Genomic DNA, 27,627 nt, shown 5'->3' with positions numbered 1-27,627 from the left:
CCTTCTGAACTCCAGTGGACAATGTTTTTGGCCCTATGGTAATCTTCCTCTCTGGCGATCACTCGTAGCCAAGTAAGATTGTCTTCCATGAAAACGGTCTTAACAGTGAGTCTGTAAGTGGAGGTCAATTCTGGATCCACATGTCCATCCACAGTGGGCACAGAGGTTTCTGGGCAGGAGTTGATCATGGTGAGGGATTGCCAAGCGTGCCTTCCTCTTAGCTCATTTCTCCTTTTCGTCCTAAGTTCAAGCTTCTTCAAAGTCCATGACACCTTTGGTCAAGGCTGTTCTCCAGCTGGAGTGCTTGCAGGCCAGTGTTTCCCAGCTATCAGTTATCCCTATGGTAGTAGTCCATGATAACCAATACTCTGTCTGCTTTTCTGCCCTGCTCAATTAGTGGGCAAAGAGGAGGCATCACTGAGGTGATGAACCTATATTTGGGCTGTACCCTGGGAGCTGCCATGACTGAATTCTGCTCTGTTAAAAAGAGAAATCCCAACAGATAGAAAACTAGTATGTCCAGAAAGAAGAATTCTACTTTAGCATTCTTCCTAACATGTGTTTTCCAGGTGCAGGGAATGTTTTGATATGGAGCAGCATTCAGTCATATGATTCTTCCATATGTTGAGTCCAAAGTGGTGCACTCCAGATGGAGGTTAACTCACTCGGAGAAAACTAGACCAAAGGCTCACCTTATAGGTCACGGTTTCCTCCTCACACACAGTTTCCTCAGCTTCCTCCTCTTCTTCCAGGTCACAGGACATGGCCCGGCGGATCTCAGGCCCCAGATCTTGCAAACTTTTCAACCCAGCCTGAATGGGAGAGAAGCACCAAAGCAGCAGGATCAGCCAGCCTGGTATCCATGTTGCATTCTCTGTTCATTAGAGCAGCTAAGAGGCCCACAGCAAAACAAGGATACTCACCTGCAAGGCAGTAGAGTTGCTTGGGGACCCATCTGGACCAAGCATTCCTTTCTCCTTCCGCTTACGGAATTTACGGAAGTAATCCTGGATCAGGAATGTGGCATAGAACTTTCCAACAGTGACCTCCTCCTCTGCCAAGGGAAGACGTTAAGTGCACTCTTGTTAGGAATCTGTGGCTTGTTTTTGGGAACATCTGTATTTCCAAAAAGCTCCATGGAATAGGTGGGCTGGTTTTTAAAGGTCACAGTGTCCTATGGCATCTTAAAGAGTACAACCTTAATTTATGGTGGCAGTCTTGAAGGTGCCACAGGAGCCCCTTTATTTCCTCTGAAACAGATTAACATGGCTCTTCTGCAGATCTGAAGGTCTATTTTTCCCAAAGATGATCTCCATCTTGCGCCAAATACAATATGACTTTATTTCCCCCCAGAGTGGCTGGGGAAACCCAGCCAGATGGGCTGGGTATAAATAATTTATTATTATTATTATTATTATTATTATTATTATTATTATTATTGCAAAATTCTGCATATATGCAAGATCCTTCATAAACAGGGCTGGCAATGGGCAAGACTGGCACCTGCTCCAAGGTCCATGATTGCTGAAAGTGCCCATCAAGCCAACACAGCCTCTGATTTCCCCATTTCTCTTGATACTCTGGAGGTATGTGGGTAGGACACATTAAAGCATGGTGTGGTTTTGCCCGGTGCCTGCTGTAGATCACTTACTTGGTGCTCTGCAAACACTCAATACTCTCCAGGATGCTTGCCAAGCTACAGTGCTCTCCCAGTCCCCTAGGTCCACTGAACTCCTTGCGTCATTGCTGCAGGAATCCCAAGTATCACTACAGCATCATGTCTTCCAAGCTTCCTTTCCTTATCCTTTGTTGAACTTGCCAAGGTGGCCCTCAGAAGGTAAAGCAGATGCCACCTCCGGTTGCTACACAACAATGCCCTAAGCAACCTAGAGATTACTTCAGTGCTTGGACCAGCCCTGAGAGCAAACCAGCACCCTGTTAAATGGGACTCAGAGTAGGTTCTGGATGGAAAGCCAAGAGTGCTTGGTTCAGTTTTTATCTCTGGGCAGTGGGGATGGGACAGAGTCTGGTTGCTAGGACAAAGGGGCACTGACCTTCTGGTGGAGGGATAACTTCATCCAGGATTTTGGGCTTGGTCCGCTTCCAGATCTTTTTGATTACAGCACGAAGCTCCTTATTTGCCACATCCAGGTCTCCTACAAGAGTGGGGGGAGAATGAGGACCACACCACACATTTAAAGCACATGGCTCCCCCACAAAAACCTGGGAAGTATAGTTTACGCCCAACAAAGCTACAATTCCCCAAATCCTTTAAATGTGCTTTAAGTTTGTGGGGTGGATCTGAACAAAACTCCTCTTCTAGATTCCTGCATTAGGGGGTTACAGTAATGCCTTGGCACCAATCCGTGCCCTTGCAGTCTACTCTGGGGTTTGCCTGTGACTTCTCAGGACCCTGCAGCTCAAGCCCAAGTCCTTGCAATGGCTGTTCCACTGAACTAGTCCCGCTTACAGGATTCTCTCCATCTATACATATGACTGGGGTGGGGAGGTGACAAATGCCCCCCACAGATCACCCCTATTGCCTGCTTCTGTGGTTAGGAAGATGTTCTGTGGAATATGAGCAGTGGAATATGAGTCAGTTATGTTTCTTGCTGCATTTTTGTGCCTTTAAAATGTTTTTTTAAATTGTGTTTTGTATTTTGTTGTCTATATGAATTATGTAAAGGGACGCAGGTGGTGCTGTGGTCTAAACCACTGAGCCTAGGGCTTGCCGATCGGAAGGTCGGCGGTTCGAACCCTCGCGACGGGGTGAGCTCCTGTTGTTCAGTCCCTGCTCCTGCCCACCTAGCAGCTCAAAAGCACATCAAAGTGCAAGTAGATACATAGGTATCACTCTGGCGGGAAGGTAAACAGCATTTCGGTGCACTGCTCTGGTTTGCCAGAAGTGGCTTAGTCATGCTGGCCACATGACCCAGAAGCTGTACGCTGGCTCCCTCAGCCTATAGAGTGAGATGAGCGCACAACCCCAAAGTCATCCGTGACGGGACCTAACAGTCTGGGGTACCTTTACCTTTATGAATTATGTAAGAAATTTGATTGGATGAGCAATCCCAATACAAAGATAATGAATAACAAGCAAGCAAACAAACAAATGCCCAGGGTCACCACTGGGGGTGCCTTGTGAACAACGAGGTGCGCATAGGGTGGGTGGGTGGGGGTCCAAGCCAAAGCTTGGGCAAGGTGGGGTGAAGGTGGGGCAGTGGAAACCGGAGGTGGCTGAAGCAAGGCCTTCTGGTCTGACCCAAAGGACAGTTGCAGGAGGTGGGGAAGGAGAAGTGAAGCTTGGGACCAGATCGTATTTTTAATGCTGGGTCTTAGCCCTGGAATTTGGAATGTGGGGTCTGCAGAGTTTGGCTGAATAGCCCGCTTTATTTGTGGCCACCATTGACCCTTTCAAGGTATTTCTTTCCACAATCCTGCAAAAGCCTAGCAGGAAAGGAGAGAAGTTTCTAACTTTCCACTTTCTCTTCTGTGGATTTCCAGGGAAGGAGTATTTCAGCTAGGTGTGTGGCATAAGATGGGAGTTGCAGTTGCTACTAGCAACTGGGCAAGTGGATTTGCATAAATCCAGTTACGTGCTTGGAGAAAAAACATCATTCCCGGAGAGTATAAAATGTTCTTTCTCATCAGCTAGTAACAATTCTGCATATACTGAGGACAAGCGCCATGAGAACCGTCTTGTACCTCACCTTCTGTTTTGATCTTGAGGGATGTCCGCACCAAGGCAAAGAGAGTGGCATTGAAGGTGACAGTTCCATCTGAGTTCAGGGGCATGTTCATAGCCACCAGCCTCTGCAGAGACAAATGAATTAAAAGCAAGAATCCTTGTCACCTGTCCTCCCCAGCTACCTCTCTACTGTAGCCCCACCCACCTCATTCCCTTCATAAAGTCCTCCAAGGGAACCCATGAGGACTGATAGGCTCTGGAGCTAGAACCTGGCCACGATGTTCTCCTAGGAAGCGAGAACCCAGGAGTCACACTCAGGTGGGCCCCTTGAGATTACCTTGCAAGCTACTCGGTGGGGGCAGAGTTTCCCAAAGCCCAGCGGGGGCTGTATCCGGCGTAGTAGAGTCACTACATCAAGGTGCTTGATGCGGCCCCTGGAGGAAGAGAACTTATTTATTAGTTGCAGGTTTGATCCCTCTAAGGGACAGTTGCATATTCCTGCATTGCAGGGGGTTGAACTACATGGTCCTCAGGGTCCCTTCCAACTCTAGAATTCTGTGATTCTATTATTTATTGCATTTATATTCTACTCTTTTCTCCATGGAGCTCAAGGTGGTGTACATGGTTCTTCCCTTCCTCATTTAATCCCCACAGCAATTGTGGGCCAAATGGGGATTTGAACCCTAGTCTCCCAAGTCCTAGTCCAACACTCTAACCACTGCACCACATTGGCATCTCAAGTGGGGGGTAAGGAGCTGTGGGATAGGTGGGGTGCTGCTTCCCTCAATGGGACTATGAGTGGTGGCAGACTAGCCATGGCCTAGAAAAGACCCCGGTCCTTATGTGAACTATGTGAAGCAAAACCATTGCTCTCCTCCAGCTCTGCACCTCTGGGTCAGGAAGTGACAGGTCCAAGTACACTGTTTAGCAGGGGCATCTTACCCATAGAGGCTAGTGGAGCGGGGCGCCAGGGCACCAAGTTCTGGAGGGTGCCAGGGAAGAGGCAGAGGCTGGACACCGCACCTCCTGGCATCAGCTCGCCGCCCTCGCCTGCCTCTGCCATGCCACGCCAAAGCAGCGCCACGCCCGGAGCCTCCGTCTGCCGTGGCCACCGCAGCACGAAGTGGCCAGCTGAGTCAGGAGGTGCCATGTCCAGCCTCCACCTCTTCCCCGCCAGAGAAGCCGCCCTCCAGCCGCTGCCTGCCTCCTCCAGCCCCGCCAGCAGAGCCTGAGCACCAGAGGGAGCATTGCACCATGGCGCCAGATATGCTTAAGATGGCCCTGCTGTTTAGGGCCCCTTGTGGCACACAATTACACTGGCAAAAATGTTAAAATAACACCCCTCTTATTGCCTGAGATTTCAAGATATTGTATCACGGGACCTCTGCAAATGAAGCTATAAACCAGGAGAAGGTCAAAACTTCTCTCTGCTGCCCCTAGTAGAAAGTTCCAGAATTTCTGGATGATCGGAACATTCCATTGCATTTCCATGTAAGTAGTTACTGTAATTGCAGAAAAAAAGACATGTGTCTCTTACTTGGCAGCTGGATCGTACTCTGACCAGATCCTCTTGAATTCATCAAGATGGTGGGGACCCAGAATGGACCAGTCCCGGGTCAGATAGTCAAAATTATCCATGATGACAGCAACAAAGAGGTTGATGATCTAGAAGAGGTGAAATGGAGTGAAGGTCAGTGAATGCACCCAAAGAGCCCATGAGAGGCAAGGAGAGCAAGACCTCAGAGGCAAACAGCCTGTTCCTCTGAATATCAAGATCACTAGGACTTACTCCCAAGTAAGTGTCTTTTGAGTTGTAGCCACCATTGGAAGGCTTTCCATGAACCAGAGCTCATAAACTCTTACGGAAACTGCTTTCCGGGCTTTGACTCAATGTTGGAATGTGCACAATTAGCACCATGTTGAGGACAGATAAATGAAAGTCCTTCTTCAGACAGTTGGACTATGGAACTCACTTCCCCTGGATGGAATGGCTTTAAAAGAGGATTAGACAAATTCACAGTTGAGAGGGCTATCAATGGCTACTAGCCAACGTGGCCATGCTCTGCCTCCATAACTGGAGAGGGCAATGCTTCTGAAACCACGGGAGGTGAGAGGGCTGCTCTTATGCTCACGTTCTGCTCCCTGGTTTCCCACAGGTATCTGCTGATGCTGAGCTAGAGGGGCCATTGGTCTGATCCAGCAGGTTCTTCTGTTCTTATGAGGAGAGCGCATGAGAGCACGGGCAAAGCCCATTTCCGTCAATCCACATGTTTAGGATTGGCGAGGAAAACCTTCATGTCAGAAGATGGTTATGATGAGTCATAGTGTTAGCAATTAAGCATGGCATGGGAATGCCAAGTGCCAGCTAGAGGCAGTGGTGAAAAAAATGGGTTAAATCTGGCACAGACCATCTGCCTAAGATTTAGTGCTGGTACAGGGATACCACCAAAAGGTGTAAGGCACACACTGAGGCACTTTGCTGTTCCTCCTGCACTGTCGTTCTCTTGCACATTGGCTAAGCAGAGCCGTAGCAGAAACATTTTGAGATCTCTGGGCAAGGACAGAAAAGAACGCAACCAAGGGATGAGGAGGAGAATTTTGAGAGGACAAATGGCAGGGAGGTAAAGGGTTAAATTTTAATGGAGAGCAGGAGCTCTCCCTTAAAGGAAACCAAAAACATTCTGCCCACTCCCGATGCAATGCCCACTTTGGTTTTCAGGGACCAAGGCTGGGAAATGGCCCACCACAGTCCCCCCGCCTGGTGCAAACAAGGGCTTTCACATGTTGGCTACAACTGGGAGCCTGGCTTTGCAAAGCAGGATTGGCATCTGTTTTTTTGGAACTGGCTGAGGCGGAAGAGAGCAGAGGGAAGTCTGCTGCAGAGTCTCACCAAGAAGGCGCAGAGCATGAAGAAGCTGATGAAGTAGACAATGGCAAAGTTGCTGCCACAAGTGAACTCCTCGCCAGGCTCATAGTCGGACTCAGGGTCACAGCGTTTGCCAGGCAAACTGGCCAGCATGATCTCCTGCCAGGCTTCCCCTGTTGCACACCTGGAGGAAGAGAGAGGTGGAAAGAACATGGTGAAAGCCACCAACTGGGGCTAAGGACCAAGGCACCCTGTGGGAAAGGGGCAGAAGCTTTGCTGCAGGGGGGCACTTAGGAAGATGTTATTATTCCTCAGGGGCTCCTGTTTTTTCCAGTCAGCTCACTGGTTCCACACACCGAGGGACCACCAGAAGGTCTTAAAATGGGCTTAAGTTGTTAAATGCAGAAATACTTTTGCTTTGTGGAGGCAAAGAGGCACCTGAAGAGCAGCAGCACCGCCTGCGGGAAGGTCTGGAAGTTGTTGTTGCGGTTGATTGGCGTACCGTCCTGCATGGCCACTTTGCCAAAGGTCTGAAAGGCAAGGAAAGCACTCTCAGAGCCATGCCAAGATGTCATGAACAGATTCCAGCTGCAGAATCTCTGTGAAGCGAACTGGAATGCAAACCATTAAGCCCTCCTCTCCTATGAACTAGTGGAGAATGAAACTGCACCAGCACCACACAGCTAGAACTATGACAGGAAGCAGGATGGTGCTTACAGCACTGGACCAGGTCCAAGGCTTTCCTGTATGTGGTGATAAGCGAAAGCCCACTTAATGTTTCTCACAGACATCACTCATTCAGCCTGCATGCTACAGAATCCTATGCAGTACTCCGGTTGGAATAGCAGGCATGCACATATGTGTGCTGGGTGTCCCTTTTCTTAAAGCATGTACCCACACACATGATGCACCCAGAGCCCCTTGCACAATAAAGGCACACAGTTCTATCAAAGCCCACTCATAACACACAAATTGTGGCATGAATTAATTTGCTTCTCGGCAAGCTTGGAGAGCAGTAGGGGAGGCTCCGTCTGCTCACCTGCATACCGATGACTGCGTAGATGAAGAAGATCATGGCAATAAGAAGGGCAACGTATGGCAAAGCCTGGAGGTGGAACAAACACAGAGTGAACTGGGAGTACTGGACCCACCCACCCAGCTACCAGGCTCAGACATTCCTGGTTTAGCCCCGTACACAGCACAGCCTATAAAGATGCTTCTGTTTGTGCTCAGCATTTCTCTAGCATGCTCTTCTCCTCCCTATGTGTTGGATGGAGCACAGCATGCTTTGATCTACTGTGGGAGGGAAAGGCCACATCCCAGGAAATCCCTCTGACCTGGAAGGATTTGATGAAGGTCCAGAGCAGGGTGCGGATGCCCTCTCCTTTGCTGAGCAACTTGACCAGGCGCATGACACGGAAGAGGCGGAAGAAGGTGATGGAGATGCGAGAGCTGTCCTCCGAGCTCTGTGGAGGCAGAGAGAGAAGTCAGGTTGGCAGCACCCACATGACGACAACAAAGAACTCCATGCAAGTCAGGCATGAGGGATCGTGGCCGTCCAGATATTGATAGACTCCACTCCCAGCAACCCTGGTCCTCATGGCTGCAGCTCAGGGATGATAGAAGCTGGAGGGCTGCAACATCTGGAGGGCCACAGGTTCCCCACCACTCCTGTCTGATGTATAGACATGCTACATGCAACTTGGTGCACAGCAGATGCAAAAGGCAGGGAGCCTTTTCAGGCCCAGGGCCACATTCTGTTCTAGGCAACCTTCCAGGGGCTGCATGCTGGCGCATGCTGTATCAAGAGCAAAATTGAGAAGGCAACAAATGTAAATTTTGCTTTTGTACAGTAGATTAGTTTCTGCACACACTCGGGCATGCCTTTCTACCCTCCATCCAGACCAGCAAGAGGCATGATCAGCGCTCAAGGACACATTCCAGACAGGCAAAAATGCTTGTGGTGCAAAGCAAGGCCAGTGGGGGGGGGTGTTGCTTGTGGGCAGGGGGCCTGGCCAGGAGAGGTCTGGAGGGGAATGCTTAGCACTTGAGCCTGAAGTTCTTCACTCCTGAACTGAACCCGCCCACGTATGGAAGATCCTTTTGGCTCAGGTCAGGTCATTTCCCAGCAATCCACAGGTCAGCAGCAGCCTGTGGGAGTTCATAAGCAGAGCCTGGATGGTCTCCCTGCTGTCTGTCCAAAGCACCTGGTGCCAGGAGGAGCACTGCCTCTGCACAGGGAGGCTCCACATAGCTGTCATAGGCAAGACATACGTATCTTGGGAACCCATATTCACACAACCACAGGGCATCCCATACACAAGACAAAGGAAACAAAAAGCCCTTTTAGCATCTACCCTGAAGGCAGAGCAATCTGATGGGAAGGCCTGCTACAACTTCTCCCAGGTTCAGAGCTGCCTGCTTTGCCCCGGCCCAGGATCAAGGGGAAGAGGGTTGTGTTGTTGCCAGGCAACTGTGCTATCTCCTTTGTTGGGCATCTTTCTGCTGCTGTGGGTGACATAAGGAAGTGCCTGCTTGTGAAAGTGGCAGCAGTGGGGTTGGATTCAGCAAGAAAGAAGGTGAAGCAAAAGCCCCAAATCCAGGCAGCCCACCACTCAGGACTACCTTGATAAAGTTCCATCACATGAACCCTGTCAATGCTTGCACACATCAGGCCAATGCTGCCTTTGCACACACAGAAACCTCATGGCGGATGCATGTTCACCCATCCAAGGGTAGGCACGGTGTGTCAGGAGGACCCAGGGCCACAGTAGATGAATGGTGTCAGGTGAGGGTGGGTTCAGCCTGAGCACCACCAACCAGCACTAGCCAAAGCGTAAGATTACAAAAGACTAAGCACGCCTGCAAATAAAGCCCCCTGATGCCAAAAGGCAGAATGAACCAATTGATACTAGTCCCTGACTCCCTATGAAAGCAGAGTTGGGGCAGACTGGCTGACTTTGCTGCTCCTTGTGCTGATTAATACACAATTTTGCTTTGTAATTATGCAGTTTTGCCTTCCCCCACCTTGACGGGCATTAGGTCTGGCAACACATCAGCTGTCAACACCTGGTGAATCATATGTGCAATTACTCAAACATAGCACACTCACAGCTATAGACACACACACACACCACACACACAGCATTTGCACACAGTTGCCTGAATTTGGAGGCCCTTAAACACTTAATTTATTACATGATATACTGCATTTCCTCCAAGGAGCTATATGTGGTGTCTCTCTCCATTTTATCCTCACAACAAACCTGTGAGGTAGTTTAGGCTGAGAGTTTGCCTCCCAGCTTCATGGCTGAGTAGGAATTTGAACCTGGCCCTCACCAGTCCTAGTCTGACAATCACTACACCATACCGGCTCTCTTATGAACCTGTTTGTTGCATACACTTAGCATTGACGCAGCTAGCCCTTCCACCACCCCTTTCCAAACTTTCTTCAGATTAAATACATGTGCAATACCTCTCCAACATGACCTCCATTCTAACGCAGGATAATGAAGGGAATGATGATGGCAAAGACGAAACGAGGGTTCATAACATCCAATGGGAGGCAGCGGCATGGCAGAGAACAGGTGAGAAAGTGAGAGAGAAATAGCAGAATGGATACATAGATGGATAGACAAAAGGCAAAGAGACGGGCAATTATAAAGGTGGATGAACAAATGAACTCCAAAAGATGCTTTGCTTTTAAACCATCTAATCAGTTTAGTTTATTGCATTATGCATACGCAAAATTAGAAACTTAAGCTGGGATCTAGTACAAAATTTTATATCTTTGTTTAAAAGCAGATTTCCAGACCTCAGGGTACTATGTTTGAGTTATGCTGTCAAAAAGATAAAAGTATTCAGGGTATTCATTCCATACATGTGCGGTGCTGCAACACATCCAAACTCTTTCAGCAACTTTGCTGCAGGTGTGCTAACATTTCCCAGCAGAATAAAAAAGCTGAGGTTGTTTCAGAGGACACATTTCATGTTGGGAATGACTCACGTTGACTTCAGTGACTGCGATGTCAACTACACTCCCGACCACGATCAGAGCATCAAAGGTGTTCCATGCATCACAGAAGTAGTGCTGGGGGAAAGAGAGAGAAAAGGCCACTCTGGAACAAATCCTGCATAGATTCTTGTGGAAAAGCAGCCAGAGCTAGACCCACATGCACTTCTTTTTCCTATAGTTTCTAGAATTATACAGAATCATAAAATCTTTGGCAGGACAAATGGTGGAGGAGAAGGAGGAGAAGGAGAAAGCTGCTGTTGTTGAACATAAAGTAATACAAGCGGGATCCGTGGCTTTACAGAAGCAAATTGAGGACTATAAGTTGAGGCCTTTTATGATTGAATCTAGGAAAAGTCAGATTCTGAGGAATGGATCCCGGCTTGGATTAAAGAAGGAAAGTTGGAAAGATCCCTCTATGCAGGGATTAACTGACTTTTGGGACATGGACTCGGGCCTGGAGGAGATTGAAGTTTTGGGGGCCTTTGGATTTGGAGGAATCTTGAAATATGTCCTGAAATACTTTATGGACTGTAGCTTCAACTATGGAAATTTGGCTGATCTGTTCAGAAGGAAGAAAAGGATTGACAGGTTGGAGTTTCCCCGAGATTTGCTCTTAAGCATTAAAGAAAATGAAGAAGACCTGCAGAAGGGACTTGGAAAAGAGTTAAGAGCCTCGGACATAAGATCACCAGGTTGATGGACTTTATGGAGTTGACGGAAAGGACTGGCAGAATCCGAAACCAGGGAGAGGAGATGGTGGAAGAAGATTGGAAAATTTAAAGTTTATATATAGACTTATGGTAAAACTAATGAGTGATAGAAAAATGGTGGAATGATTTTTTATGGGCTTAGCAGAAATGTTATTAGGAGTTAAGCATATATAAGTATTTTAGTTTTAATGGAAAATAAGGTTAAAAAATACGTTATTTACAATATGATAGAAAATGGAGAAAGATGGAAAGGATTTGCTGAAACAATTAAAAGAAGTGGAATATAAAAAGGGAGGTGAGAGGAGGTCGAGGAAACAAGGGAATGAAAGATAGAGTACGGAAAAGGGATGATGTATGTTTTTAAAATGTTTTTGTTTTGTTTTATTTAGGGTTAATGTTAGGGAGTGGGGTTTGTTTAGTTTAGTTTAGTGTGTTTAGTTTTGAGTTTAGGTTGTGTTTTGCATTGTCTATACACTGTACTGTATTGTTTTTTGTTGTTGTTTTTTTCCTTTTTGCTTTCCTTCTTTGTCTTTTTTTCTGTTTTTCTCTTCCCTTTTTGTAATCTATAAAAGTAATAAATACTTGAGCTGATATGCATGAATTGTTTGGAAGTGCATGATATAAATCCCACAGCTGCTTGGTCAGTCTAGTTTGTGGGTTACCAGACTTCCGGGTTGGCGCCTCCGGCAATGGCGGAGCTCCTCCGTTCGGGAGGAACTTGCTCCGTGAAAAACAGGGTCTGACCGCCACGGCGAAGGTGGAGACCCATTGAAATCACAAGCGGGAGAAGCTTGTGAACCTGGGATTCGGCTGGCACCTTTTGCGCCTCCCCTACTCACGGGGAAACCCTGTTTTGGGGATCCAGAGCGACGTGGGGTGAGTGGCGCGGTGCTTTGAATCGACTGCTTTTTTCACGGAGTGAAGCCGCATTGCTGTTGCTGGAGAGTGCTGACTTTTTCCTGTGGACAATTGGATTTTAAACAACTACTCGTGAGTAAATCGGAAAATTGGATTTTTAAATACTTTAATTTGGCACTGAAGCGGGAGGTCATAAACAGGAAGTCCGCCTTCCGTTTTTGTAAATAGACTGAAGCAAAGATGTTACAAATTAAAGTCTTTGAAAGCTTTTGGCAAAGGATTAAATTTCCATCAGTTTAAAATACAAAACCCCCCTTGGAAGCAGGAGAAGAGGGGGGAAATTTTGGATCTAGTGAGCCTGCAGGAGAGAGTGAAAAATCAAATTACCACTGCTCTGAACCTGGGAACGGGCTGCCAGATGACGTTTGGAGAGAGTGCATTTGACAGAACGGATTTGACAGCTAGCTAAAGAAGAGTAAGATACTGTTTCCATTGTCCTCCTCTGCATTTAAAAAAGAGGAAAAGTAACTGAAAATTTATCTTTAATGTTTGAGTTGTGCCTGAAAGAACTGATAAAAGTGGAGACTGTTTCCCTCTAGAGGGAGCTTTTGAAACCATTACAGGAGTGTAACTGGGGGATTTCCAGCTGCAGATAAGGATTCTGAGAACCAGAGAGTGACCTTGGACCATTTAAAAATGTTGACAGGAGAGGCCATTGTGACTGTTTTATGTAAGATAAGCTGTTCGCTGGGACAGCTTCACAAGAAGATGGATGACATGATTTTTAAAGTTGATAATTTGGAACAGAAAGTGGCTAATTTGAGTCAAAAAGTGAACACCAACACAGAAATAATTCAGGACTTGGTACAGGAATCCATTTTGGCAGGACAAATGGTGGAGGAGAAGGAGGAGAAGGAGAATGCTGCTGTTGTTGAACATAAAGTAATACAAGTGAGATCCGTGGCTTTACAGAAGCAAATTGAGGACTATAAGTTGAGGCCTTTTATGATTGAATCTAGGAAAAGTCAGATTCTGAGGAATGGATCCCGGCTTGGACTAAAGAAGGAAAGTTGGAAAGATCCCTCTATGCAGGGATTAACTGACTTTTGGGACATGGACTCGGGCCTGGAGGAGATTGAAGTTTTGGGGGCCTTTGGACTTGGAGGAATCTTGAAATATGCCCTGAAATACTTTATGGACTGTAGCTTTAACTATGGAAATTTGGCTGATCTGTTCAGAAGGAAGAAAAGGATTGACAGGTTGGAGTTTCCCCGAGATTTGCTCTTAAGCATTAAAGAAAATGAAGAAGACCTGCAGAAGGGACTTGGAAAAGAGTTAAGAGCCTCGGACATAAGATCACCAGGTTGATGGGCTTTATGGAGTTGACGGAAAGGACTGGCAGAATCCGAAACCAGGGAGAGGAGATGGTGGAAGAAGATTGGAAAATTTAAAGTTTATATATAGACTTATGGTAAAACTAATGAGTGATAGAAAAATGGTGGAATGATTTTTTATGGGCTTAGCAGAAATGTTATTAGGAGTTAAGCATATATAAGTATTTTAGTTTTAATGGAAAATAAGGTTAAAAAATACGTTATTTACAATATGATAGAAAATGGAGAAAGATGGAAAGGATTTGCTGAAACAATTAAAAGAAGTGGAATACAAAAAGGGAGGTGAGAGGAGGTCGAGGAAACAAGGGAATGAAAGATAGAGTACGGAAAAGGGATGATGTATGTTTTTAAATTGTTTTTGTTTTGTTTCATTTAGGGTTAATGTTAGGGAGTGGGGTTTGTTTAGTTTAGTTTAATGTGTTTAGTTTTGAGTTTAGGTTGTGTTTTGCATTGTTTATATATTGTATTGTATTGTTTTTTTCTTTTTGCTTTCCTCCTTTGTCTCCCCCCCCTTTTTTCTCTTTTTGTAATCTATAAAAGTAATAAATATTATTAAAAAAAAATATTAAAGTAATAAATATTATTTTTTTAAAAAACAAAACAAAAACAGAATCATAAAATCTTTGAATTGAAGAGTTGCAAGGGACCCTGAGGAGAAACTTCTGTCCTTCTCTCAGTTCCGCTGATAGAAGGTAATTCCATGGTTACTGTCAATCAGATGGTCTGACTATTAATCACTCTGGAAGATAAGAGGGGTTGAATGGGAGGAACCTCAAATCCTTTGATCTCTGCTGTCTGCACCTGGGGGCTTGGCTGCAGGTTAGAATGAGCAGGCAAGTGGGGGAGCTGACATCTACGTAAGAACCCCTTGTGAGTTCCTTCTTAAATACTTATGGGACAAGATAAACTGTCTTAGAGATATTTATTTGTCTGCTGGTGAAAAAATATAATCTGAAGTCCTGTAAAAACTGCTTTCTGTTTCTTAGTATAACAAAGGGGAAAATGGCCGTTCAAATGTCAAAGGCAGAGTGAAAAGCCTGATTTATGGTTGGCTTCCTCCCACTGTAGACTTGCTGAATTCCAAGTGTGAACAGCATTCTGGGAAATGCTGCAAGACCTACCTGCTTGGGCTGGCCTTTGAAGCTCAGAAGTAAGTTGGAAACAGGTGGAGGGTGAGGAGGGAGTGAAATGAACATGAAACTTGATCCTGGTTTGCTTTCTTATGCACTCTGGGCCTTTGGTGTGAGTTGGGCTATGTATCTAATGACATTCATCATACATTTTTTTCAGACTCCTTGGAAGTGTTACCTTGAAATGCAGAAGGCTCCTTTTGCAATATTTTTATATGCTTCAGGATCTCATGCAAAGAGGCTCTCTGCACATACAATAAATCCCTGATGTAGATTTCTACCAAGAAAGGCCATTTTCAGAGAGAAGGCTTCAGTTACTCTGGAACCTCTCTTGCCAGTGCCTGGATCCAAAGATTGGTAAGGTCAGGCATTTGCTGAGGCCTGATTTATACTGATTTATATCAGTATAAATGGCCACTGGCTTCACTTTCCACAGGCACCAAAGAGCACAGGAGGCAATGGGAGGAAATTCTTGGATTGCATGTCCTGTCTCTTCCAGGATAAGGGGCAACCTTGAGAGTGCCTCCACAAAATCCTGGAGTCAGAATTGCATGTCACACTAGTTTCTGGAGCAAATGATCATTATCAATGCAGGGGATTGAAACTAAAAGCCTCAGACCCTGTGGGATTATTATCACAGCTGGAAACTTGTGAATACTGGCATAATGCCAAGATTCCTGCCAAGCTCCAGAATTAACTTGAAAACATATGTTTGTTTATGGTGAGACTCTAAGCCAGGTGTGGAGGACCTGTGACTCTCCAGGTATTGTTGGGCTCCAGCCAGCATGGCCAATTATAAAGGTTTGATGGGTGCTGTAGCTCTGCAAAATCTGGGGGGCCGCAGGCTGCCCACCTCTGCTCTAAGCAAAGTATCTCTTGAGTAGAACCCCCAGCTCCCAAACCTTGGGCTTGAAGGCAATGATCTTCAGCACCATCTCGACAGTGAAGAGGCCTGTGAAGACCATGTTGAGCAGGTCCATGACATAGTTGAAGGGCTGGGACTGTTCGTAGTGCTGGAAAAGGAGAAAATGCACAAAGCATGTAGGAGCACCTTGGGGATCTTGTGGTCCTCAAGCTGGGAGCTGTTGTGATTTGGTGCTTTGCAACCTTGTTCTCAAAATCCACCCAGCATTCCCAGGTTCTTTTGGGCTTCTATCTACCACACCACACATTTGTTGGTTGGCAGTCAGAGGCCCTTCCTCTGGTCCTGATTTACTGATCAGCCATGGCACACTGTCTGTGCACACACCTTTCAGCAAGTTTGTACCATGGACTCTGTCTTGTCTCCATCACCTATCTTTCTACCTTGTTGCGAGGTGTGACCTGGGCTTCTCCTGCCTTCTCCCCATCCTCTCCAGCATCCCACCTTCCACTCAAGGGTTGTTCCCTTTGGAGTGAATATTGCCTCAGCTTCAGAATGCCTGTCTCCTTTAGTATGCTTGCCTTTGGGGGTCAAAATCCCAAAGTATAAGTATGCCATGCACTTCACTGGTCCTAGGTATTTTGAGAAACAGGATGTGTGGTGGGAATCCTGATCTACCCTCAAGTCCCACTGGCTCATATGCACTCTTCTGCAGGGCTTTTTTTAAAGCTGGAACTTGAAAGAACTCAGTTCCAGCACCTCTCAGGTGGGCACCATTGCCATTCTAAGAAAATGAGGGAGGTGTTCATGGTGAGTTCCAGCATCTCTTTTTCTAAAAAAATAGCACTGCTCTTCTGGATGGTCTACTTTAATACCAAAAATAGCTGTCCACATGAACATCTCCCCCAGAGTCAGCGTTTCTCTGCCCTTGAAGCCCTGGCAACTCACAGCCATTGAACACTGCCATTGTGCATCACATTCCCTTTGTTCTCATGACAAAGTTCTGATTCCTGCCATCACTACAAGCCTTGGTACTCCAACACCTCAGTCCTTTCCTCTCTCTATTTAAAATAAAGACAATGGTGTGTTGTTGTTGTTTTAAAAATGATACAAGTATCAAAATATGCATGTACAATAGGCCCCTCTATACAATAGGCAAAATATTACCCTGTGTATGGGTTGTTTAAGCATAAATTCCCTTCCCCACAACACAGAGTGAGCTCCCACACCAAAGTGAGCCCTATTCTACCAAGTGAGCTTCTTGGTCTCTCCACTTCTCTTTACATTCTGAACTGTGTGACTGTCATCTCACACCTTTCTCACTAAGAATCAAACTAGTCATGGCAGGGGCTGCCTTGTTTGTTGACTCATGTGTCTGCTCCACTGATGTTTGAAAATGGGGATTGTGAGGTGGATGGGCCTAATTCTTTAAAAAACAACAAAAGGAGCTTGAAGGTAATGTGTGCCTCTTCTCTCCTGATCTTATCTCACTGTGCTTCAAGCCCACTCAGTTTCCTATATTGGGAGCCAGGCTGAGGCAATGGAGCATAGGAAACTAAGGAAGGGAAGAGGGTTCAGTTTCATTCGTCTACATGCTCTTTTTGTTGTGTAGATTTTTTGGCTTTAGACATGAACAGGACAAGCAAGTGAAGGACAAATGTCCTGTCTCTTTGGCCTCATCTGCCTTCCATCACCAATCTCCCCCTCACATACCCTCACTGCCCTTCTCATTGTTACCTGCTCACTCTCACCTGCACAGCCAGTGCAATGGTGTTAAGCATGATGAGCACAAACATGATGTATTCAAAACCGGTGGAGTTGACCATGTACCAGAATTTATACTGATATTTGTTCTTGGGGATGTAGCGCCGTAACGGCTGGGCCTTCAGGGCATATTCCACGCACTGCCGCTGTGGAAAGTAGAAGAGTTTTAGCTAGAAAACAATTAACAACCCTGCACTAACTGCCCCATAAACATCATCACCACTTCAAGGTATCTTTGAAAGCTCTCCAGATCCCAGGCATGTTAGGGAGGTCTTATTCAAAGATATTGGTTCTGGAGCCCCAAGTTGGCATTTGATATAGACTTAAGGCCACAAGGAGACTAGTAGCCTTGCTGCATGAGCAATAGATACTAGTACCATAGGCCTCTGCAGGCAATCAGTTTAGACCTCTGGCAAGAGCAACCTGTTATTCCCCTTGTAGATTGCTAGGTGGGGAAGAAGAGGAGGGACAGAGAGGGGAGGGTGAAGGATACGGGTGAGAGAAAAAGAGCGAGAAGGGATAGTCCCACCCACTTTTGGTTCTGGTCCCGTCCCCTGAGAGATTATACCCCCCCCCGCCAAGGAAATTCAGCCCTCAACAGAAAATGTTCCCTGCCCCTGCTTTATTCAGTACAAGGAATTGTGGGACAGTCACTGGAGGGAGAGAGACAGAAGGAAAAAGCCACAATCTCCACCAGCTCCATCAGAACTGCACAAATTTGAAGTAATCGACTGCTGAAGTTAATGTGGCAGCAGAACAATGAGGATGGGTTGGTCATGGTGGCAGTGAGGTTGGGAATAAGTGGGAACGGTGATTTGCACCAGCAGAGCATGAAGTGAGGAGAAAGAGATACCTGGTTCTTGTCCAGCTCACAGTTCTTGTATTCCTGTTCTCCCTGTGCCCGGAAAGTGATGATGACGAAACCCACAAAGATGTTCATCATGAAGAAGGCAATGATGATGATGTAGACAATGAAGAAGATGGAGATCTCCACCCGGTAGTTGTAGATGGGCCCCTCGTTTTCTGCATTGGCATCGATAGCCTTGTAAAGTAGCCTGGCAAGGGCAAAGTGGTGAAGAGAGGGAAACTGTGAACAGAGAGCATAGCAGTGAAGAGGAGAGACAGACCCATAAAAAGCATGAACTACCATTCTGTGGACAGGATATACGACCATTTGGATCCCTTCCAATCAAGATACAGGCCTCATCATGGAACTGAAACTGCCTTGGTTGCGCTGGCTGATGATCTTCAGCAGGCTAGGGACAGAAGTGAAAGCTGTTTCCTGCTTCTGCTGGATCTCTCAGTGGCCTTTGACACGATTGACCATGACATCCTTCTGGACCGTCTAGAGGAGTTGGGAGCTAGGGGCACTGTTATGCAGTGGTTCCACTGGGAGCGGCCTCCAGGACAATAAAACACTGGTCTTAATGGATCCACATTGGTTCCCAGTACGTTTCCAAGCACAATTCAAAGTGTTGGTGCTGACCTGGCACCCAAATTTCCAGGGCCAACACCCATAAAGGAGCCCCACTGACCAAGACCAAGATCGCCATCTTGGCTGTGACTTGACATGGGGTGTGGATAGGCAGTGACAGCACACCTAAGCCCTATGATCTGTTAAAGCACACCTCAGAGTTCCTGGTAGCAGTGCAGGATACATTTTCTCTGTTCATTTAAAGTGCTAAGGGTGTGAGTGTGTCTCAAAGCAGCCCTTGCAGCAGTCAGGCTCCTACATCTTACTTCCCATGCCACTGAGGCATAGTCTTCCTGCCCAAGTAACTGCAGGCAGAGCTGTATTCCTCAGAACTCCCACCAAGGCACCAATTCAAGCTTCCCCAGTTGACTCAGCCCCTGTTCATGAGACAGAGGCTCCACCGAACTCTACAAAGCCTCATGCTAGGAACCAGCCCAATCTGAGCAACTCCTCCACAAATGTGAAGTTCCTGTTCCCTGCCCTCCCTGCTCCCCAGCTGCCCCTCTCAGAATGCCAGCCTTTTTCTGCTTTGGACTTTGCCACTTGCCTCTGGTGGATCCACCTGCCTGGTAGAGCCATCCCTCCTAATACTTGGCCAAGTTGCCCCAGGAGTCCCAGAAATTGATGCCAATTATTGGTCTAATCCAGTCAGGAATTTTCATAGACTGCAAAGAGATGATTCAGAAGGCAGACATAGGAAGAGGCGTGGAAAAATGGGTGGATTTCCTTTCCAGTCTTCAATAAGTCACACAAGCTTCTTTATTATGGCAGAAGACAACGGGTAGAAAGCTAACAACACGATAACTTGCGTGCGGCAAAAGAGCTGTGTCACGCTTTATCATGTTCACATTTTTGTTTTACATAGTGACATGCCAGAGAATTATGGTAATGGTGAGAATCATCACAAACACAATTATATACACAGGTGTGTGCACACCCCATGCACAATCCCCAGTAGAGTAACTCACGCTGGCCAGCCTTCAAAAGTAGAGACAGTGAAAAGGGCCATCATGCCCGACAAAACATTGTCAAAGTTGAAGTCACTGTTGAGCCAGGCACGCTCCCGCACCATTGGGTGAGCCACATCTCCATCCTTGTAGACAATGAATGTGCCCCTGTGTGTGGAGGAGGAGGAGGAAGAGGAAAGGAAGAAGGAGCAGAAGGAGCTATCAGTATGGGCTGCAGCTGGGAGTCATTGAACTTAGACAGGCAGACCAGATCTCAGAGTGTAACCCTAACACAATTTCCAGCTGCAAAAACCACAGTTCCTTTTACTGCAAAGCTACCCAGCCACCCTCCTTTCTGCCTCTCAGACCCCTCTCTCCTATCTTAGGGACAAACTAGATGCTAATAGTCTCCCACCTTTCTCTTTTCTTCCTCTCTTTATTTTTAAACTGAAAAGCAGATACATGGAGGCAGCTGGTCTGAGTGGAAGAATAGCAGGGATTGCTTAACCTTTTCCCTTTTTGCCATTTATTTCTTCAAAATTATCTCCCCCCCCCGGGCGGGAGGGGGGGGGGAGAAGCAGCAGCTTGGGGAGGGGAAGCAGAAAGAGGAAAGGGTCAAGGAGCACCTTCTCCCTGCTACTCTTTGGGTCACAATCACAGACTCAGAGGTTAGTTTTCAGCAAAAGAAACAGGAGAGGGGAAGGAAGAAAGGTAGGAGGTTATTACTGTATCTCCCATGTGATGTCTTGTTTGGGCCTCACCCACAAACAACCCTTAATTCACAGGCCATTACACGATACTAGACCATCTAGCTTTCATCTCAGATCAGCCATACATGGGAATCCATTACATTGCTGCAACATTTTGCCATGCTAATGTATGGCAGTTGAGATCTGTCCAGGAGTGAGGAAAAAAGAAAAAGACAAGAAGAAAGCAGGGCCAGAGAGCGGCAGGCAGCAATGTTAACAAGAGGCCCCAGTTTGATCTGTGGGGTGGCTAGACATCTTGGTTGCTGTTCTTGGTATTAGGCTAAAATGCCAATGCCACCTGGAGAACTTGGTTGGGGAAGGTAACTGGACGCTCTGCTCTCCTTGCAGGGCAGGGCTGAGACTTACTTGCATTCATACGGAGTGTGCTTGGCCTCATCTGTGCAGCTGTAGAACTTGCCCTGGAGACAGAAGTGGCAGGAGATTGGAGATCGGGCACTGATGGGGAAGCAAGGTATCCATCCTGGGGAAATTCTTATCTTTCTACCCTGTGTGCTGCCCCCCCCCATGGCCCTGGGCATGGAGGAAACAGTAAACTAGCCTCACACAGGGTGGGGCAGTCAGGGCTTACCTTTACCCTGCCCTGTAATGAGACACCCACTTCTATCGACTTTTCATCTTAGGGTAGAGCAAGATGTTATGCTCAGCCCAGGTCAGTGTCAGGTTGTCATCCATCTCCCTGTAAAATTGCCTCAACCTCATCATATCATGTACTTCCCCACCCCAAGTCATTGGGATCGTGCTGGCCCAGTGGAGGTGGGAGGTGGGGAAGGGTCTGCCTAAGCCTGCCTAAGCTTAACAGAGAAAGGTTCACAACAGTCTTATGTTGGGCATTATGTCTAGTTGCTCTTTTCACATTGCTTTTCCTCTACAAGATCTCCATACTTCTCTGTCTTTCTCTCGGTCTCCCTTTCCCTCTCTTGCTCACTGTCCACCTTCATCAAATATGGCAGTGTGTGCTGAGGTAAGCTACCAATCAACTAGCTGAAAAACAAGAGCAATACTTTGCAATGCAGATGATTTACCATATATCATTATATGATGATTATTACTATGTTTACCCATGTAACTTCTATGGCTGTGCCTTTGCACATGTATTTTCTTTCTTTTTGAGCTGATTTCCCCCCCCCCCCTTGTGATGACCTACAGCTGAAACAAATAAGCCGCCCGACTAGTGTCTATAATGAGGTACAGGATTGGTTGCTAAGGTGATGGTATTTGGAAGTGTTTTGGGTACAAGCCCCAAAGAAACACGCCCACACTCAACATGTCCTTGATCCAAGCACATATACACATCTTGCACACACTCATTTAATCCAAACCACCCCAAATAAATTAGCACTCCTTACCTTGAAGAGCTGAACACCGATGCAAGCAAACATGAACTGCAGCAGGGTGGTGACTATCATGATGTTCCCAATGGTGCGGATGGCCACAAACACACACTGAACCACGTGCTGTCAGACAGGGAAGCACAAGGGATGTGAGGTGGCCAGGAGGGAACTTTCCAGTTCTCAACAGGGCGACCCTGTGGGTGTCAGGGCTGGTGCAAGACATTTTGGCACCTGAGGTGAACCACAAAATGGTGTCCTGCTCCCCACCAGGGAAGAAGCGGGGAGTGAAGATTGACATCGGGAAGAAGGGGGAATAAAGGTCTACCTTGGGATCCACTGCCCCTGTGGATCCTGCCACCTTGAGGCAGTTGCCTCGCCCTGCCTCATGGATGGGCCAACCCTGAGTGGGCTGTGGAACACAGGCACCACATCTTCATAGCCCCCATGCTGTGGGACCTCCTTCCAGATCCACATTGGAGAGCCACCAGCTGCCCTGCAAGACGTCCCTCACCTTCAGCCCCTTGGCCCGGTTGATGGCCCGGAGAGGGCGCAGCACCCTCAGCACGCGCAAGATCTTCACCACAGAGATGGCACTGGAGCTGAGGTGGAAAGAGGAAGGGAGGCGTGGGAGAGTTTGGGGTTGAAAAACCAAACTGCTTACACCTTCTTTTCATTTCCTATAAAATAGCTCCTAAGAACTTAGTAAGAAGAGCCCTGCTGGATCAGGCCAAGAGCCCAACGCAGTCCACCATCCTGTTCTCACAGTGCCTAACCAGATGCCTCCAAGAAGCCTGGAAGCAGGACCTGAGCACAAGAGCCCTCTGCCTGCTTGTGAATCCCAGCAAGTGGTATTTCAGAGGCTGGAAGCGGAAGACGGCCATCCCAGTTGGTGGTGCATCACTACGCAACATTGCCCTTTCATCCCGGACCAGGCCAGCACAATCCTTTTCTTCTTCTTCTTTTGGGGGCCTACTCCCAAAGTACCTTGACCATTCCCCAATCAGACTTACTGGATGCCAAAGGAGATGAGTGAGACACTGACAACCAGCAGATCAAGGAGATTGAACCAGTTCCGGCAGAAGGAGCCTTTGTGCAGGAAGGCGCCGTAAGCGGTCATCTAAGGACAGAGACATGCTAAGCACCCCGGCTCTACCCAACTCCTCTTTCTCAGAACTGTGGCTGGAACCCAGAAGCTTGGAGATTAGGTCCCCAGGTGCCCTGCGCCAACCAAGTGACCCTGCCTTCCCCCCACCCAGGCTCAGTCCCTTTATATTCAAGAGCAGATGTGCTAACTTAAGAGGCAGATCGGGGAGGGGGTTGATGTCACACCTGGGTGTGATGTCACACACATCCACAAGCACCAAGCATCCTGAGTGCCAGCTTCTCCTTCTGCTGCTGCTTCTGCTGCTGCTGCGCCTGCCAGGAAAAGAGGCCCTGGCTCTGCCGACATTGTGCAGCCTACAATGGGCGCTGAGCACCCCAAGTGCCACACACACATTGGGAGGACCCAGGGCCTATTTCCCTGGCAGCCAGAGAAGAAGCTGGCCCCGGAAGCTGGACCCTTGGGTCCCTCGAGCTCAGCCCTGTGTCTGCACTGACTGGCAGCAGTTTCAGGAAGGAGGCATTCCCAGGCTTACCTGGAGATGCTGAGCATTGAACCTGGAATGCTATGTGTGAAGGGAAGATGCTCTTCCACGGAGCTGCATCTTCAGGATCTCTTTAACAGCTAAGGCTGAGTCACGTGAACCTGAGTTACGTGACTCATGCTTAACAATGTTGATCAAGACCAGCCTTCTTTACAAGAACTGCAGCAACCAGCAGGCACGAGGCGGTCTGCAGTCTACCAAAGATCTTGATCACTGTTCTGCACAGTCCACAGCTGTGTTGGAGCTAAATTCATGGTGGGTAGTAAGAGTCAAAGGCCTCTAGACAGGAGCTGAGAAGTGCAGCCCTGACCTTTCCCTCCTTGTTGCTGGGAGCCACATCTTCTCTCCCACCCCCCTACTCCCCAATGACTTGTAGCTCATTCTGCAGTTGCTGACCCCCTTCTCCACCCCAACCCCAACCCTGATTGCCAGCCATGGGGCTATGAGGGCACTAGCAGAAGCAGCTAAGGTCTGGTTGTTCGGTGCCACCCTGCAGACATGGCCCACGTGCAGGTGTGGGCAACCCTAGGGACTTGGCCACTGGGGCATCCACTGAGGGCTGGCTACTCTCCCCTTCCTCATCTTCTGGTACCTTGAGTAGGATCTCAACAGTGAAGATAGAAGTGAAGGCATAATCAAAGTATCCCAGAATCTGTGTAATGAGAGGGGGGAACAGGAGAGGGGTGGGGGAGGAAGAGAATGGAAAAATGAGGAAATAAGAGAGGAGTGAGAGAGAGAGAAAGGACGGAGCAGAGGGTGAGACACTCTTCTGCCTCTGGCCCTCTCTCTTCCATTCTACCCAACCACCTTTCCATATGGCATGGCTTACATTGTTGCGGAAGGAGTGTGCTCGGATAGGGTCCTCTGCTGCCAGGGAGATGCTGCTGAGGATGATGAAGACAAGGATGAGATTGGTGAAAATGTGGTGATGGATCAATTTGTGGCACCCAACACGAAGCCTGGCGAGAGAAAGAAAGGCGGCCACCATAGTGAGCCAGCAACACACAATAGGAGCAGCCAAGTTTCCTGAGGCACATGCAGACTCCCCTGCGAATCAGGAGGTGGAGATGGGGAGCTAAAGGGCGATCCTGGCAGATGTGGGCAAGATTAGAGGGAAGAGCCTGGGTGGTGCCTTGGAAGTGGGCTGGACTGACATGGGGAGAAAAGCCAGCAGCAAAATCTCTGAAGCCAAGCAAAGATTGACCTTGGGATTTGCCTACTCCCTTGACCTTGGGTTGAGATACCTGGGAAGAAGGCTAAAACTCCACCACCAGCGTGAACCCTGGCAGTTCTGGGTCTGTCCAGGCATAGCCAGACAGTGCCTCCAGTTGTCCCCTACTGCTCTCAACCAATGGGTCCCCAAAGTGGGACCACAATGAAACCAGGATCTCTGGCAATTTTTTTACCATAGTCTTACACTGGTTAGTCATGCCCTCTGCCCCAGGAACCCAGGCAGCACTAGAAATCCCTTGCCAAACCTAGTTTCGAGGATTCTTTGGGGTGGAAGACACAACAGTTAAATGGATATATAAATTAGTAGCATAGATATGCTTCTACATGTAGGTTATTAGGGCACTCACACCAGGGACTCTGGCCACAGGGACCTTGCCACCTTGCACCACCAGGGCTGTTTGCAGACTGAGGATTTGGCATGCTGCAGTGCCACCCAGATAATGTCCAAAGAGGAGTACTGCAGCTTATCAGGCCAGTCAGGCCAGGCAATCTGTGGGGGACAACAGAGCCAGGCTGGCCTTACAGAACTGGTGCTTCAAACGTGGTTTTTCAGTGTGAAAAAGCTACTGCTAGAACAGTCATGCAGACTACATTGCATCAAGTCCTTCTGATGGCTGTTCACTGTTCTGTACCTTCATGCTGGCCTGCCGTAACTATGGACCTGTATGTGACCTTTGTTTGATGTTCTGGGTCTTGAGCTAAAGTAGGCTGCACCTTCGCCTTTCCAAGTGACTGCTTGCAGGTCTGACACCTGCACAGCCCTGGCACCAGAAGAGGAAATTCCTGGACCTTACCCTACAACTCTTGCAGAATTGTGAACAAACTGAGGTCACATTCCACTGAAAGAGAAAGCCAGCCCCACCTTCTTCCTCCTTGGTTCATGCCTTTCTGTACTCACGGATTTGTCTTGCTAAGGCAGAAGAAGGAACTTCCATCAGGAATTGGTAACACCTTCTCTGTGGGGGTTTCCTCCAGTTTGTCTAGGTGAGACTCTGCCAAGCTCTGCTGATCTCCTTCTGCCTCTTCTTCCTCTTCCTCCTCACCTGAAAACAAGACATGGTGTAGGATTAAGCAAGGACTGAGTAACCTTTGGCCCTCATCTGAAGCTGAACTACAACTCCCATGAGCCTCGACAAGCATGGCCAATAGCCTGGGGCGATGGGAATTGTAGTTCAGCAACATCTAGAAGGTCAAAGGTTCTCCACATTTGGTTTTAAGGATTCCTCGGGAGCCATATTCATTACAGCAGTGTGTGTGTGTGTTAATGAGAGAGAGAGAGAGAGAATAATGTCTAACTATTATGAACTGATCTGATTATTATATAGTACAGTCAAACCTTGGTTCCCAAATGCCTCTGTTTTGGAACGTTTTGGCTCCTGAACGCCGAAAACCCGGAAGTGACTGCTCCAGTTTTTGAATAGTTTTTGGAAGCCGAATGTGCTATGTGGCTTCTGTTTTGAATTTCCCTATTGTATTGAGGCTTCTGCCTTCAGTTTTCGGTTGTCAAACCTTTTGGAAGTCAAGCGGTCTTCCGGGGCAGATTACATTTAACATCCAAGGTTTGACTGTACCATAAATGTGCATGGTGCATTACAGAGTAACAACAGAGAAGAGGTGCAATTGCCCCAAGAAACTTACAATTTAACAGTTGATACAGGAAGGGAGGAAGGTTGAGGGGAGGCTATGCAAAGGCTAATGGAAAAAGTGAGCTGCAGCAGGAGAGAAAGAGGCTGCATAGAACCACAGAATTTCAGAGTTGGAAAGGACTCTGAAGGTTATCTAGTCCGACCCCCTGCAATGCAGGAATCTCAAATAAAGCATCCCAGACAGATGGCCATCCAACTTCTGCTTTAAAATCACCAGGGAAGGAGAATCCACTACCGTCCAAGGGATCCCGTTCCACTGTCAAAAGGCTCTTACAACAGAAAGTTCTTCCTGATGTTGAGTCAAAATCTCCTTTCTTGTAACATCAAGCCTTTGGTTCCCTCTGGGAGCAGGTGAAAACAAGCTTGCTCCATCCTCCATTCAAGAGCCTTTTTGATATTTGAAGATGGCTATCATATCTCATCTCAGTCTCCTCTTGTCCAGGCTAAATATCTCCAACTCCCTCAACCATTCCTCATAAGGCTTGGTTTCCAGACCCTTAATCATCTTGGTTGTACAATTGCAATGCTGTTGTGTAACATTCACCAATCCTAACTGTGTGTTGCAAGAAACCTGGCTATGATCTCTCCAAAAATAATAATAAAAATAAATAAAAATCCCGACTCTTTAAAGCGGAAGTGCAACAAATAGCAGTTGCAGGTGTGTATAAGCCCTCAGTTGATGCAACACCAATCTCAGCAACACAGAGCCACACATTCCAGCCTGCAATTCCAGTCTGTGTCTTTGTTGTTGTTTAGTTGTTTAGTCGTGTCCCCATTGTTGTTTAGTCATGACCCCATGGACCAGAGCAGACCAGGCACTCCTGTCTTCCACTGCCTCCCGCAGTTTGGTCAGACTCATGTTTGTAGCTTCGAGAACACTGTCCCACCATCTCGTCCTCTGTCGTCCCCTTCTCCTTGTGCCCTCCATCTTTCCCAACATCAGGGTCTTTTCCAGGGAGTCTTCTCTTCTCATGAGGTGGCCAAAGTCTTGGAGCCTCAGCTTCAGGATCTGTCATTCCAGTGAGCACTCAGGGCTGATTTCCTTCAGAATGGAGAGGTTTGATCTTCTTGCAGTCCATGGGACTCTCTAGAGTCTCCTCCAGCACCAGAATTCAAAAGCATCCATCCTTCATCGATCAGCCTTCTTTATGGTCCAGCTCTCACTTCCATACATCACTACTGGGAAAACCATGGCTTTAACTATACGGAACTTTGTTGGCAAGGAAAAGATGGGGAATTGGGACCTACCCCTTTGCCACAAAGGCTCAGCACTAGGAATTCTCCTGGGATCAG

At 47.5% G+C, this 27,627-nt stretch overlaps 3 protein-coding genes across 3 annotated transcripts in view; 1 reads left to right on the top strand and 2 right to left on the bottom strand.

Moving 5' to 3' along the window:
• CCDC22 (CCC complex scaffolding subunit CCDC22) overlaps nucleotides 1-27,627 on the top strand; it is a 178,266-nt gene that overhangs the window by 69,608 nt on the left and 81,031 nt on the right. The window lies entirely within an intron of this gene.
• The window catches only part of LOC308466527 (voltage-dependent L-type calcium channel subunit alpha-1D-like), a 78,257-nt gene that overhangs the window by 12,376 nt on the left and 38,254 nt on the right, over nucleotides 1-27,627 (bottom strand). Inside the window, exons 20-42 of the mRNA XM_080987364.1 lie at nucleotides 25,587-25,731; nucleotides 24,285-24,414; nucleotides 24,048-24,107; nucleotides 22,820-22,926; nucleotides 22,321-22,408; nucleotides 21,825-21,932; nucleotides 20,824-20,876; nucleotides 19,730-19,876; nucleotides 18,141-18,342; nucleotides 17,275-17,433; nucleotides 15,564-15,674; nucleotides 10,561-10,644; nucleotides 10,030-10,050; nucleotides 7,892-8,020; nucleotides 7,594-7,659; nucleotides 6,993-7,084; nucleotides 6,579-6,738; nucleotides 5,226-5,353; nucleotides 4,026-4,122; nucleotides 3,711-3,813; nucleotides 2,055-2,156; nucleotides 924-1,054; nucleotides 693-812 (exon numbers count right to left, since the gene is read on the bottom strand). Coding sequence (XP_080843490.1) covers nucleotides 693-812; nucleotides 924-1,054; nucleotides 2,055-2,156; nucleotides 3,711-3,813; nucleotides 4,026-4,122; nucleotides 5,226-5,353; nucleotides 6,579-6,738; nucleotides 6,993-7,084; nucleotides 7,594-7,659; nucleotides 7,892-8,020; nucleotides 10,030-10,050; nucleotides 10,561-10,644; nucleotides 15,564-15,674; nucleotides 17,275-17,433; nucleotides 18,141-18,342; nucleotides 19,730-19,876; nucleotides 20,824-20,876; nucleotides 21,825-21,932; nucleotides 22,321-22,408; nucleotides 22,820-22,926; nucleotides 24,048-24,107; nucleotides 24,285-24,414; nucleotides 25,587-25,731 — 2,543 coding nt within the window. The remainder of the gene's footprint in view (nucleotides 1-692; nucleotides 813-923; nucleotides 1,055-2,054; nucleotides 2,157-3,710; nucleotides 3,814-4,025; nucleotides 4,123-5,225; nucleotides 5,354-6,578; nucleotides 6,739-6,992; nucleotides 7,085-7,593; nucleotides 7,660-7,891; nucleotides 8,021-10,029; nucleotides 10,051-10,560; nucleotides 10,645-15,563; nucleotides 15,675-17,274; nucleotides 17,434-18,140; nucleotides 18,343-19,729; nucleotides 19,877-20,823; nucleotides 20,877-21,824; nucleotides 21,933-22,320; nucleotides 22,409-22,819; nucleotides 22,927-24,047; nucleotides 24,108-24,284; nucleotides 24,415-25,586; nucleotides 25,732-27,627) is intronic.
• LOC308466623 (voltage-dependent L-type calcium channel subunit alpha-1D-like) overlaps nucleotides 27,606-27,627 on the bottom strand; it is a gene marked incomplete at its 3' end in the record, with an annotated part of 6,017 nt that continues 5,995 nt past the window's right edge. The window contains exon 7 of the mRNA XM_080987519.1: nucleotides 27,606-27,617. Within this exon, the coding sequence (XP_080843645.1) occupies nucleotides 27,606-27,617 (12 nt within the window). The remainder of the gene's footprint in view (nucleotides 27,618-27,627) is intronic.

The sequence above is a fragment of the Podarcis pityusensis genome (genome assembly GCF_964106645.2).
Source record: "Podarcis pityusensis genome assembly, chromosome: 17".
In the NCBI taxonomy this organism is placed as follows: domain Eukaryota; kingdom Metazoa; phylum Chordata; class Lepidosauria; order Squamata; family Lacertidae; genus Podarcis; species Podarcis pityusensis.
The sequence above is the reverse complement of the archived record's forward strand: the minus strand, read 5'-3'. Positions and strand labels throughout refer to the sequence as shown.